The sequence below is a fragment of the Solanum pennellii genome, chromosome 8, assembly GCF_001406875.1.
Source record: "Solanum pennellii chromosome 8, SPENNV200".
Taxonomy (NCBI): domain Eukaryota; kingdom Viridiplantae; phylum Streptophyta; class Magnoliopsida; order Solanales; family Solanaceae; genus Solanum; species Solanum pennellii.
The window spans coordinates 63,499,059-63,513,535 of NC_028644.1; the positions used below are offsets into that span (position 1 = coordinate 63,499,059).

General features: G+C 34.7%; 3 protein-coding genes across 4 annotated transcripts; 1 reads left to right on the forward strand and 2 right to left on the reverse strand.

The window, feature by feature from the left end:
* The first annotated feature begins 409 nt into the window (after positions 1-409).
* Positions 410-7,175, forward strand: LOC107026619 (uncharacterized RING finger protein C4G3.12c). Of its 2 annotated transcripts, none has more exons than XM_015227660.2 (6): positions 410-800; positions 1,059-2,117; positions 2,435-2,629; positions 2,731-2,864; positions 4,368-4,478; positions 6,764-7,175. In XM_015227660.2, the coding sequence occupies exons 1-6, from the start codon at positions 639-641 to the stop codon at positions 6,807-6,809; spliced, it is 1,707 nt and encodes a 568-aa protein (XP_015083146.1). In that variant the 5' UTR covers positions 410-638; the 3' UTR covers positions 6,810-7,175. The 2 variants fall into 2 exon arrangements, with proteins under 2 accessions (XP_015083146.1, XP_015083145.1); XM_015227659.2 differs by having other exon boundaries at positions 412-800; positions 2,710-2,864.
* A 1,681-nt stretch (positions 7,176-8,856) lies between these two features.
* Positions 8,857-11,614, reverse strand: LOC107028956 (60S ribosomal protein L7-3-like). The gene is made up of 7 exons (XM_015230209.2): positions 11,435-11,614; positions 10,501-10,685; positions 10,320-10,417; positions 10,179-10,236; positions 9,573-9,652; positions 9,383-9,485; positions 8,857-9,293 (listed from the first exon to the last, which is right to left on the reverse strand). Exons 1-7 carry the CDS (start codon positions 11,595-11,597, stop codon positions 9,078-9,080), a joined length of 903 nt encoding a protein of 300 aa, XP_015085695.2. The 5' UTR covers positions 11,598-11,614; the 3' UTR covers positions 8,857-9,077.
* Positions 11,615-13,303: 1,689 nt separating this feature from the next.
* On the reverse strand, positions 13,304-13,910 carry LOC107027825 (transcription factor bHLH53-like). Its single transcript, XM_027919327.1, has one exon. It carries the CDS (start codon positions 13,908-13,910, stop codon positions 13,314-13,316), a length of 597 nt encoding a protein of 198 aa, XP_027775128.1. The 3' UTR covers positions 13,304-13,313.
* Positions 13,911-14,477: the final 567 nt, after the last annotated feature.

Below are 14,477 nucleotides of genomic sequence, written 5' to 3' on the forward strand. Positions count from 1 at the left end.
TCATCATATTTATTTTCTATCAATATTTCATCACTCTTTTGTTATTCTTCCAAAAATAATTTATAGATATAAAATGTTTAATTTTTTTGACAAATATTTTGTATACGAAAAATATAAAATTTCCAATACAATTTTTTTTGTGTGTCTAAATGAAATAAAGGTGCGTATTCAAGTATCTACTTAATAAAATTTTCAATTTCCAATCATTCTATCTAATCTTTCTTAAATTTAATATTTAATTAAATTAAAATACTTTTAGAGTAAAAAAATCCACCAAAATCCAAAGAAGATAGAGAACAATCATTCTAAAATCCTAAAAAAGAGCGTTATCACGCCACACACAAGACAAAGTAAGTTGCATTTGAATTCGCGCTATTTATTTACTACAAAGCCAAGCAACACGTTAAACGGCAACGTCTCGACCAAGCTTGAATTTGAATCCCCAAATACTGCCACAAATAACGCCCATATGCTCCTATTTTCCCCCACCCTACCCCACTACCCTCTCACTGCACTAATCCCATGAAAATGAAAATCATACACAATAAATTTATATAAAAATAATCAAAATCCAACTATTACATTCAAATTACTGGATCTGAAACTCCTCATTTGGATCTACACTTTTTCTACTTGAAATGGGTTCGAGTAGTAGCAAGAATAATGCAGTGGATTCACCGTCATCTCCGGTGGCTTCATCTTCATCATCGGTGGTCGTTCGGAGATCTCGATCTACTCGGAGTAAAGTTTTTCAGTCCGCGTGTCTCGGATCTCGCGATTCTGAAAATGAAGCAGTACAGGTTTGTTTTATATGTTTTTTGTAGCATTCTTCAGCTTTGATCATGCTACATTGTGTTTGTTTGGTGACCTACAGTAGGTTAGTGATATGGAAAAATGTTTTTAGGCGCATTATAGGCATGCGTAGAGGTTGTTCATTGTGCTTTCTTTGTTGTACTTTTGGCTCTACAATAGTTAGTGGTTTTGGAAAAATTGTACATAAACTACTAAAAATTTTGTCATATGTTTTAACGTTTTTGATTCATAAACTTGTACTTCAGGCTTTGGAAACTCAAACGAAACGAAATGAGGCTAGTGGTGCTTGTTTGAGTGAGACTAAATCAGGAGGAAGAAAAGCTGAATGGTTTGGAAAGGTTAAAGTTAAGAAGCATGATGAAACATGTGTAGCTTCCAATGTTGAGCTTGATGATTGGGATGAATCACGCTTATCTGATACAATTGCTAGGAAAGGTGATGCTTCTTCTCGAGCTTCATCATCTAGATCATCGAATCTTTCTGGTCGTTTCCTCCCCCGGTTCAATTTTCGTCCTGGAAACATGAGCTTCCGGCTGAGCAGAGCAAACAGTTTAGGGTCAGCAAGGTCCCTTTTTGCATCTTCACAGAGGTTTGCTTCTTCAATTGATGAGGATGAGCTTCGGCGCTCAAGTTCATCAGGTAGATTCACTGATAGAAATGAAAGGCCACAGAATTGTGACTTCCTTCCTAGTTGTTTCAGCAATCGATCTCCTAGCCAATGCTCTGAAGATGTTACTTCTAATAACTTAGTATTCACTCCTTCAACTGCTAACTTCTCTGATAATTTCACGGATGAGCCACATCCTGCTTCCAGAAGAGGTTTGTCAGGTGACAGACATGATACTAGAGTAGACTGTACTGTTAATTTATTTTCTCCAAGAAATAATAATTATACTGATGGTTTCGAGACAAGAGTTTCTGACAGAAGGAGTGCAGCTCGCGAGCCTACTGAAAGGAACATTAGTATCAGCAGAACCCTGAGTGTTGGTAGACTTCGCGATAGGGTTGTTCGAAGATCATCATTTCCTGATGTTTGTTCCTTTCAACGGGAAACAGAAACTGGGCATGCTAGTGAGAATAGTATGAGACAGAATTTAGGTGGTGAATTAAGTTCGGTAGCATCCCAAGGGAATGACTTAATTCTATCAAATACTTCTGGCTTTGCATCATCTGGTGCCTCTACCTCCTTGTACGGGAGCCAATATTATGCAGTTGAGAGCCCAAGAGGAAGAGAAACAAGATATCATGATCTTCTGGAGCATAGGTCAAATTGGCTAGAGCGGCGAAGAAGAATAAGATCTCAGGTCTGTAAATATCAGCCTAATTCACTGTGCTTACATTTAGTTTATATGACAACCCCATATAAGCAAGAGGGTAATAGTATGTTTTGCTTTAAACATGAATGCAATACTTCTAATCCTGTGTGTCACGTGTTTGGTGGAACTCGTTGGCCATTACTTCCAAAATAATTCTTAAAATAGATGTATCATTTGGTATTACTTTTTCAAACAGAACAGTAATCTGAATGTGCTTGAAAAGCATATATATGTACAGTCCCTCTTATCATGTATAGTTTTGAGACAAGACATGACTTTCTTGAACATATTGGTCAACTTCTTAGGTCTATGCCCTTCAACGACTGGGAAGGCGCTTTGAGAACCATTCTGGACATGAGAGGTCTTGTGTTCTATCTAGTCAGCATCGAACAGGTCACTGTACATGTCGTATCAGTAGCCAAGGAGCTAACTTAGATAGTGACAGTAGTGCCAGAGCAAGCATTTCAAGAATTGTTATGTTGGCAGAAGCTTTATTCGAGGTAATGTTACCAATCTGTTTTACTTCATCAACATCTACTTTTAGTCATCAGTACGAGTTGAACTTGGATACTCATTTTAGGTTCTGGATGAAATTCATCAGCAATCAGTTGTATTATCATCCCAGCCTTCTGTATCCTCAATTGGATCTGTTCCAGCACCCAATGAAGTTGTTGAATCCCTACCTGTCAAATCATACAACAAATTCCGTAGGAGTTCAAATGACGAAGTTGCACAGTGAGTCGAACATTTTACTTTTTTCCAGATTATTGCTCCTCTAAGATTTATTATGGATGTTACTTGCTTCCAAGCAATCTTACAATGCCGTGTTTTTGTTTCATTGGTTCCTTTTCTGCTTGCACCATTTATAGTTCTGTATTCTTTCTGAGAGAGTTATTCATATTGATATAGCACTTTTTAGAAGTAAATGTAAATGAATTTCCAGAAGGTTATGCAAAATTTTAGGGGCAAAGTAGCTAAAAGAGGTACTTTTTGCTTGGTGTAACCACTGTAATTAAATATTGCAGCTATGTTTTTGGATTTTGTAAGGTCCTTGAATTTTGGATCGGAGAAAAAGGAACGTATAGGAGTCCCTGCAATTGCATCTCTGGTTGTTAAGTAACTAAAAATTAAATTTGTTGGATAAAAAAATAGCTAGAATATACTCAGAGATTGAAGGAAAACCACTGAAAAAGAGTAGCACTTCTTACTAGCATGATTAATTAGTAGTTCTATGGAAAAGGAAACATTATGACCTTGCTTAACCCTCTTTATTTCCTTCTATACTGTATGCGGCAAATCCCAAAATAAAAATCTTTCTTTCCTCTGAACGAAGGTGAATATAGATGTATATCTAATGGTTTGTTTAGAATACTATACGTATCTTTATTTCTAATTTTCCAATATGTGAGAGGATCTGAATTTTTTTTGCTCTCAGTGTGGAATTTAAATTATGCAAAGCATATCAAATAAACAAAACTAGCCAGCTCACTCGGCATTAGTTATATTGGAAAAGAAGATTTTGAGCCATTTAATGAGCAGATCAGATCTCTGCTTCAGCTAGGATTTCTACCATTGTATTCTTTTTTTTCTTTTCAACATGGAGAGTTTGCTTTATCTGAAATGCAAGCTCGTAAACCTGCAAGAACAGTGCTTTGGCGTACTGTTCCAAATTATATAAGTGATATAACATATCTCTAACCCTAGTAGAAAGATGTGTCCTTGTATATTTGATGATACCAATACAAACACGGTGAGAATGCTATGAATTATGATAAAGATACTGGGAAGCCTCTCAACTCCAAAGCATTTGGCACGAAGTACCAATAATCTTAAGGGTCTTCTTTACTAGTATTTTGATGTCACTTGTACTTCCATTAATTATCCTATTCTGGATAGAAGTTTTAAAGAGTTGTAGGTGAAAGTAGTGGTCTTTTTTTATGCTCAATCTGCTGCTAGCATAGGATTTAGACCTAGAAATAATCTATTTGGTTATGCCACCCTGGAGTAAGTTAACTAATCATTACTGGTTGTCTGGAAATAACTATAACATGGTTGGGTGCTTTATGTTAAAACTCTTTCAGATTTTGTTTATTATCTAATTCTATATGCAAAATATTTAAACTTTCCTTTTCTTTCTTTCATTCTTAGTCAAAAAGTTTAATTTGTTATGTGGTCTTGTTAGCTTGAATATTATAATCTTATTTTATTCATGTGAACTATTTGGCTTTATTTTGACAGATGTTACATTTGTCTGGTTGAGTACGAGGAAGGAGATATGTTACGAACACTGCCTTGCCATCATGAATTTCACAGGACTTGTGTTGACAAATGGCTCAAAGAAATTCACAGGTATACTTTTTCCCCTTTTGCTTTGAGCTGGTATCTTGCAGTCAATTTCAGAATTCAGAGGCTCCTCAGCTATTTGTATCATCATCCAATTTTCTGAAGACTGAAGTTACAAACTTCAATCTAGCCTTTCCTCTTATCGTGCTACTTGGCAAAGAGATGAGCAGAAATGTACTTGAAATATGATTTGATGAGATGGAATCTGTTTAGGACTTGTTTCTTAACCAGTTTAGGGTGTTTCCCTGGTTAGTACCCTTCTGCCTCAATCTTCCTGTCACCTTTGCTACCATACTCATAAGCAGAAGTATGGGTGTTGTTTACTGGTCCATGAAGTGGGTGAGAACTTTGGAGACCAGGATTCATATTCCAACCTACATAAAAGCACTGGATGATTTTTTCTTATCTCAGTGGACTAGTCAAGGTGCACTTAAACTAGCTCAGAGACCACCGTTATCTGGAAAAAGACGTAATTAGAGTTTATTACAAACATCCTCAAGGTTTGTTCTTAGAAAGCTACTCTTTTATGGTCTTAGTGTTATTTTTGTACAAGTCGTCAATAGTTGGAGAGAAATTTTGAGAAAGATATTGGCCCAAAATTTCAAAAGCGCAAACAAATCAAGGAAGAAACCAAATGGTCAAGGCGCAAGGTACCCATGTGCCTTACTCCTTGCACCGTTAACAGTGTTAATTGACAAAAGAAAGGTGCACTGACACCTGTGCCTTTGCACTGTTGAATCATATCAACACTACAAAGATTCAAGATCAGAGGAAAAAATAAAAACCAAAAGTGTGCCTTCCTTTTGTCGGTTAACGTCATTAACGTCACATGTGCATAGGCCCCTACACCTTTAGTCCTTTGGTTTCTTCCATGATTTGTTTGCCCTTTTGGAATTTCAGGCCAATTTTTTTTTCCCTTTTGGCTCCGGACTCCTAAGAGGGGTGGATATTATTGATTGTTCACACCTACTAAAATCTCTTAATTAAGATATTACCAATTACAAGAAACTATGTAAAGACAAAATCCAAAACATATCCTTTTTCTAGAACATATGCAGAGTTCAATTTGAAGATGATGGTAAAATATCTTCAATGTGTCACATTGTTTCCACTTAACTGGTAGAATCTCTAAGACATGCAGTAGAAATTGTGAGAAAACCTTTTTTACTTTTCATGCTTCACATGTGCAGCTACAATAGCAATATCATAAAAAAGGTTTTAAGAAATACTCTGAGGGGTCATTTGGTGTGAAGGATAACTTCAAATAGTCTTGGGATTAAATTATAGTGTCACTTAATTTGTTTTTTTGGTTGGCAAGTCCAGGATAACTTATCCCGGGATTAATAATTAGTACCGGATAAGTTATCCCTTTCCTTGGGTGGTATAGTAATCCGGGGATAAAATGACTAAATGCCAAAAATATTCATTTGACACTTCTTATACATTGCTTTTCACATTCATGAAGGGTTTTTATGTAAACATATATGTTGTTCTTAAGAATTAATATTATCTTAGCATAACTTATTCCATCATAACTAATCCCAATCATACTCTTAAGTGAATGTAGTTGTACATGATAATTGTGAGAAGAGATGAAATAATTATTGTGCTCGTGGCTATAGATGTGGCAAGGAGGAGAATTATTACCATCACAGTGATAGAAATAAACAAGAGAAAGTATAAGGGTTCTCAAACTTATTCTTTTAAAAAGGGTAAAGATAATGTCTGGAAGGTCATCAACCACGTACTTTTTGTGCCTCTGGATGTTTTATCAAGCTAGATCTAACAAAGAAACATGGTAATATTCAGACAAATCTTGCGTTCAATGATAATGACTTTTTGTGCCTCATAAATGTTCATTCAAAAGCTGAAGGCTTCGTTGAGGATCATAAATAAAAAGTTGATCATCTTACCAGGAAAGAAATTAGAGTAGCCCATGAAGATTGCTTACCCCACAAAAATATACACTTGGACAGGATGTAGTTCCTGAAGTGCAGCAACATGATATTTGTACCCTGCAATGTGTGGTCACCTATGTTGCTCGGACTCTTCAGAAATGTCAACGGGTGCGTGTTGGATTCTCCCAAAGTAGTGTATTATTGGAGAATCAGACACGGGTGCGGCATCGAGTGAAGAGTTTGCGCAACTTAGGTGGTCACTATTTTTTAAATAAGTCTCTAAGAGCAACAAGAGTGATTACAATCTTGTCTTGTAATAATTATCTATTTGGTTTTAGCGAAAAATATCTTCTGCTAAATGAAACTGGAGTTTAAATTGTTCATTTCATGTAGGGTATGCCCATTATGTCGAGGTGATATCTGCCAAGGGAATGTTTGATGTTGCTTTCCTGAATATCCTGTGTTGCAAGAAGAGTTGGCGCCAGGAGTAACTTCACATGTCCTGAAACTTTCTTCGATACACTTGAGTATGCACAGTTTGAGAGTTTGGTCCTCTTTCTTATCCGTCTCTTTTGTTGTAATTGTCTGCCTTTACAATATTCATTTGTGATAGAAACCTTTACTTTCCCAGTAAAGATGGATCAACTACTTGTGCCATACCAAATTATCTGGGCAACGTTTCCATATGGGGTAAAAAATGAGCTGCAGATTTTCCAATTAATGTGCTGGTGGTTTCTACGGGAGACCCCAATTCACAACTGAGAAGTATCTTTTTATATAGATAATGGAAGTTACGAGGATCAAATTACTCTACTTCATTCAGAGCAACACTTGCATGTACCCTTTAGCTGGTAGATTAATCGATGTATACACAATCGAATGCAACGATAAAGGGTCGATTTTCTTGAAGCAAATGTTAGTAACATTACCTTGTCCAACATCGTCAATGACCCAAAAATTGAAGATCTTTTTAAATTCCTTCCATACCAACCTCGTGATTGATGTAAAGATCAAGTGAACAAGTTTTGCTAGAAGTTCAATTAAGTTCCCTTGTGGAGGAATTTCCATTTATGTGTGTGTTTGGCATCCACACTTGGTATTTTTGTCAAAACATGGACCAAAGTGTATCAAGAAACTAGTGGCATTGGCGTTACTAGGATTTTTCCACCAAGATATAATCCTATGTCAACAATGATTCCATATGGTCATTAATACAGAATTGCCCTGTTGAGGCTCTATCAGTCTTCCTATGGTGTCATCAATTATAGCAACATGGAAGGACAAAATAAGTTACATACTAATGGCATCAATTAACTGGAGGAAGAGAGTGAGTCCAAATTTCCCCACAAATTGCATTGGTAATCTAATGTATCCAACAATTGCCAAATGGGAAGTTGAAGAATGGGAAATGGATTACAAAAAGTTGGTGGAAAAAGTTCAAGAATCAATAAGGAAGTTAGAAGATGGATATATAAGGAGGATTCATGAGAAACATGAGTACATAGACAAGTAGAGGAAATGAAGTGGGAATTGCTGGTTTTATTAGTTGGTGTAAACTTGGTTTTTATGAAGGTGATTTTAAGCCTATTTGAATAGCTAGCTAATCCTAATGTCCATGTGGATTTCATTTTATGGATAGTGCTAATGGAAAGGGAAGTGAAGTATGGATGGGATTGCCAGAAGAAAACATGAAGTTGCTGGAGAAGAATGAAGATTTGTTTTTCATATGTTTCTTTAACTTAGACGTTTAGCTCAGTTGGTTGACTTTCTCCTACTCCCGATTTAATGAAATGTTTGAAACTCTGATTGCAAATATGGTTCAAGGTTTTGGATGGTCTCTTTAGAATTAAGATTGTTGTCTAATATGTAACCTTTGTTCTTTTGAAATCTTTATTATCTAAGATCTTAATTTATTTTAAACTTACAAGTGGATACCATTAGAGATTCAAGTTTATGTAAAGGGGGATTTAACATCGTTTTATTAAGCAACATTTTAAGCCCAAGTTTAAAATGCCTGACTTGTCATTTTAAAACTTTTGCACACTTGATATTTTATTTTTTTGCATTTTACCCTTAATAGTAATTGTTTCGAGCCTATTCCAAACAAACACCAAAAATTCATTAAGGTAGAAACACCAGTATTAATGTTAAATTGATTTCCCCAATCAACTACAATACAAGAATTTAACTCATTTCACCAGTCAATAACCCTCCCGATCTGCTCAATTACTTTTTTGAAGGAAAAAACATATAGCAGAGTAAAAGACTTCTGTATTTTGAAACCTCAAGTGAGATTTTAAGGAAAGCAAACACATTTTAGTAACCACAAGAATCCTTGGTTAGAACTTAGAATGAGATTCCAGTTCGATAAAACCAATTGCAAAAAACACATTCTTGCCTCGACTGCTCATATTCAAAAATCCTTTAGCATTTCATCTCTCATTAGAAAACTCGAAAAGTAATTTAATGAATCACATTCAAGCCACTAAAGCACAAGAAATACAAAATATAGATAAAGATAATAATTTGACATTAGATATGTTCCCTGCGGAAAAAAACATCATCATTGTCGTATACTGTCATAACTCTAAACAATCTCAAATGAAGGCAGAAAATCTGAAGCTGTTTATCACTTCAATAACCCAAAAGGGTCTGAGAAAGATGAGATAAAGTTCTCAATCCTAATATAGCAAAATTTCCAACTCTCTTAGTTCATCCTCCTAATAAGTTCATTGATAAAGTTCTCACGGTTACCAGCATCACCTCCTTCAACATAGTGATTCCTTTTCTTCTTCAGTCCACCCAAAGGTGCCTTGAGTTGGAACGGCCATAGGAAGTTGTTGGCCTGCTTGAAATGGGGTCCAACAGTCATGATCTCATGGACTAGGTCTTCCATGCAGATAATTCCATACTTACCCAATACCTGAAACAGGTATAATCAAAATGACATGTCAACAAACCACGTGAAACATTCAATTCAAAGACCAATGTGCCTTTTTTTCAGATACTGACCTGCTCAATGACAGCGTTGTCAGTCAAAGCAATTCTCTGCTTGTCAACTTTCCCATAACCTCTCTTGTAGATCAATTCTCTAATACTTTTTAGGTTAGGGTAACTGAAAGAGGAAAACCAATGTATATAAATAACAGATGAACAGCAAAAATGATCCAGGTAATGGCAAAACTCTCAAGTGATAACCTACCCATAGGTAACATAAGGTTCAACCCTGTGAAGCATGTTGACAGTGGCTTTGTTGACTTTCAAAAAGACACCATTAAAGATCTGCCATCAACATGGGAGTAACAGAATCACATAATTAGAATAGTGGAAAGTAACCTCACGATATCAAATAAAATCTATCCGGCACCCCAAAATCAAGATATAAGAAAATGCAAATTCATTTTTTACGCAAAAGAGAAGCAATGATATATAATAACGAAGAATCCGTAGGACTCCCACAATTGTTTGGCTGCAGATCAAACACTACCAAGTTCAGCAATAAAATCTATGTGAAGACTAAAAACTGTTTCAAGTAAAGTCTCATTCATGGTATAAGTCTAGTTAACTAAAGATTCTGCTCTAGATTTTTGAAAAAGATGAGCCATGAAACAATACCCTAAAAGACATTTTTATGGTATATTTCAAGCAAAACAAGGGCAAATAACAAATAAAATTAAAGCATATATTGGAGAAAAAAATATGATCTGCTTATTAACTGATTACTTTAAAACAACCTAGAGTGTTCTGAGTAGTAACACAAGATCCTCCAGCTCTCTCTAGCAATACCATCAAACAAGTAGTTAGTTACCTGTCTCAACCGTAGAAGCTGCAATATCTTTTTGGTCTGTGGAGGCATAGCGTTAATCCTAAGAAACATAATTTTAATGAGTACCATTAAAATACCAGTGATTTCAAAGCTTAAAAGACCAACCATGATAAGAGCTCTTACCCACGGATTCTAGTGATAAACAACAGCTTAGCTTCAGGGTCAACATAGAAACCACCCTTCAATCTAGCCTCACGCTTCAAACGGATCAACTCCTTTTCCTAAAAACAGCAATTGAGAACTAATTACTACATTTGGCACTCAAAACAAGAATATTATCTGAGGGTGATTGAGCTTAACCAACCTGCTGGTCGTACTCCTTAGCATACTGCTTAGCTCTGTTGTAGATCAATTTCCGGTTCTCAGCACTTTTCTTCTTTGCAGCTACAAGCTCTTGTGTCTTTGCAAGGGCCCATTCCTCGCTCCTTTTTTGCTTCTTCAATACTGACTCTGGAACTGGAACAGCTCCCTTAACTACCTCACCCATCTCTGTCATATAACAATGTCAAATAACATGATATATCATTTCACCCGGAAATAGCTCATTGTTAAAAGGATCATCAAATTGGACTCAATGCTTGCCAACATAACAATAACCAGAACCATTATATTGCTACCCATAAATATAATCTATCTTATTTACACATAATCTCTTAAGACGAGACATTTCTTTATTATTTTTATAATTGTGGTATCCGGGTTTATTTAACTTTCCCCAAGAAACATAGAAACATGTATAAGGTAACTCTGAATAGATGGCAAGAAATCATTTATTAATTTTATCTCCTGTGGTATTTGAACTGAGACCTCGTGGTATTCAACCCATTTCACTGACAACCCTGGGTGCAGCATTTCTATGTTTCTTACAACCCTTCAATCTCGCTATTCATATCACATTACTAAGAGTGCATTACAGATCCTATAACAAAATTTTCTATGATAAATCATAACCGATTAAGAAACTAGCTTAAAAACTCAGAAAGCAGAAATCTTTTACTACCATCACTTTTAATAGATTTGAATAAAGTAATCAGGAAATCGAATGAATCATACTTAACAACAAACAATAATTTTCTGAACAGACACAAAGATCTTCAACATAAAACGAAAATAACAGCAAACAAAAGCTACCTAAATCGCATTGAGAAGCAACAATGAAAGGAAAAAGCAATAACAGAAGAATGTGAATGAAATCTGATAACAATTAGCAAAAAACCATAAAAGCAATGTATGTGTACCTTGATATTGTAAAAGTGAGAAGAGAATAGGGTTGATAGAGCTTTTCTGTGCCCACGGCAGGTGAAATGGCGACTCTGTCTGTGTTAGGGTTTTTGTAAAGTTTAGTGCCCTAGGTTGATGTGGATATGGGCCGGGTCGGATTGAAATATGGTATATTTGCATAGCTATTTACAATATGGCTACATTTGCATAACTACTTAAAATAGAGTAACATTCACATAAAAATTATATTTGCATGTTATAATTATACTTTGTATAATTATGCTACACCGCAAATATAAATATGTTTAGTTCGCTATACATATATAGAAAAAACAGTTGTATAATTCGATATAAATATACAAAGAAACCAGTTGTATAATTTGCCATACATAGACAAAAGAAAACAGTTATATACAAATCAATTGTGTAATTTGTGTATGTATAAAACGATAAAGAGAGAAAGACAAAAGAAATTGAGCAATATTTGTATTGTATAATTATAAGTGTATAAGACGAAGATATATATATTTATGTGTGTATATACAATTTTTCATCGCTTTATAAAAATAGAAACGCAATTTATACATTTCGTTTCTGTTTGTATAAGCGAGAGAGGCGAGGGTGGCGAGCGAGATCTGGAAGAGAGGAGAGAGCGAAACGAAATTATATGTATATATATACAATTTTCTCTCGTTTTATACAAACACAAACACGTTTTATACATATGTGTTTGTCTAAAAGCGAGAGGGAGGGAGCTAGAGAGGGAGAGTGGCGAGCGAGAGTTTAAGGGAGATAGGGGACTGGAAAACAGTTTGCTACCGAGCACAATTAAATCAAATTATAATTATAACATTTAATTTGATTTATTAATTTGTTATTATATACACTTTTCCTTTTAAATGTGGACAAAAAGTTAAATGATAGCCTAAAATAGAATATTTGCATGAACCAACCAAGTAAAAGGTTGAATTAATAAGAATTCTTTTTGGGGAAGACAAAGGAAAAGATTTAAATTAAGTTTTTCTTTTTCTTATTTGGAGAAGTTCCTCTAGCTTAATTGTACTTCTTGTCTTCTCAGTAAAAAATATATTTTGGCTAAACTCCGAAAGCAGTTAAATATTATATATTTCAAAACTGAACTAATAAATATACATATAGTATATAAAAACTTTTAAGAATTTAAAAAGAATTAAAATAGGAAAAAGCATGTAATTTTTTTATGGGTGCAGTTACAAAATTAAACTTATAGAGTGGTAATTAATTACAGAAAAATAAATTCATGGAAAGAAAGACATTATATCTTTAATTATTTTGTGATTATGGTTTTCACTTTAAGATTTATGATTGTACTGAAATGAGGAAGAGTAGGAGAAGAAAAATAAAACTTATTGGCAATATAAATTAAGATTAATGCAAGCTGAGTTAATAATTGAAAAGTAAATATCAATTTCACATGGAATTAAACTCCCTTGTAAATGATGAATTTACAGTGAAAATCACATAATTAAAATGCTAAACTAAGAAAGATAAACCCTTAATAATAAATGAAACCATGGCTAGCTAACCTAAGACCTAAGACAACAGACAACAGGTAATTGGACTGAACTAATCCTAAATTCCCTAATTCTTTGAAATTAATAATTTCTTCCTTTAATCAAAGACTTGATTTCCTCAATGACTTGTGAATTTTGAAGTTCTTGATCATTCTCTAGTGCTTCAACAAACACTTTTGGAACTAAGCAATTTTCACTGGAGTACAACTTCTCTTGAACTAAGGAAGATCCAACAAGTTTCTGCAAGTATGATGTTTCAAATGATTTCTCATTTTCCTGAAAAATTAAATACAAAATGCAAATAAGTTACTAATAGCTAATAAAGGCATAGTATAGGATAAAATTAGAATGTTGTAGTATATAATTTATTTACCTGATATGATCCCATGAAGGCAAGAAGTCCAGCTTGTGCTTGCAACAATTTAATATACTTGTAAGTAGCTTGAAGCATTTCAGCAGTGTTCATTCTGTGTCCACCAGGTATCAATTTGCCCAATTCTTGTGTTTTATCACTAATCTTCTTCCTCCTCTGCCTCGCCGCCATACTCTGTGCTGACATCTTCTTCTCATTATTACTACTACAGCCTTCCTTCGCGACAACTCCAGCAGCATTATTGCTACTAAAAACAGGCATAGGAATTTCTGGAAGCGCAAAATCCTCAAACATTGGAGGATTTGGCACAAACCCCTCATGGAAGTTATCTTGAAAGAGTTTTTGTTGTTTCTCAAAAACAGAGTACTCTGGCATGAAACAAGAATTGTGAGTGGATGGGGTTATGGTATTACTATTTGGATTTGGAAAGAAATCATCTTGAAAAATCTTTTGACGTTTTGGGATGCTCTCAAAAACAGAGTACTCTGGAATGAAACAAGAATGATTGTCCTTTGGTTGTTTCTCGAAAACAGAGTACTCTGGCATGAAACAACAACTGTTATTCATTTCAATGGGTAAAATAAACTCGTCTGGATCGAAATAACAATCCTGATTTTCATCAGAAAAATTCTGTTCAACATCATAGTTGAAATCAAAAAGAAGCTGCTGCATGGTCATCATTTCTTCTGAGTTGAATTCTTGAACATTTGGTTCCAATTTTGAAGCAGAATAGTAGCTAACACTAGCCATTCTTGAATATATCCCTGAAAATACAAAATGAGCTTTAAGTAACAAATATATTATAGTAGCTTAAAGGTTAATGTAAGAAAGAGTAAAATTAGTTTAAAGCATAATTACCTTAATTGAGAGAGAGATATTATATGTCTTGCTGTTTTTCCTCACTGTTTGAACAAAAGTAGACCTAACAAACAACTCTTGTTTTTCTCTGTGGCTGACAAAGTATGTAATTAGTGTTAATTAATAGGATTAACGGCGGAGGGGTAGGTGGACTTTGGGGGTGATTGGCAGTTACTTTGAGAAGAGTTATGGAGGATAATGGGGAGAGTTATTATCTAACCGTTTTTTTACTTTTCTTTCTTTTTTTTTACTTAATTTCGTATACTGTTTTATGAC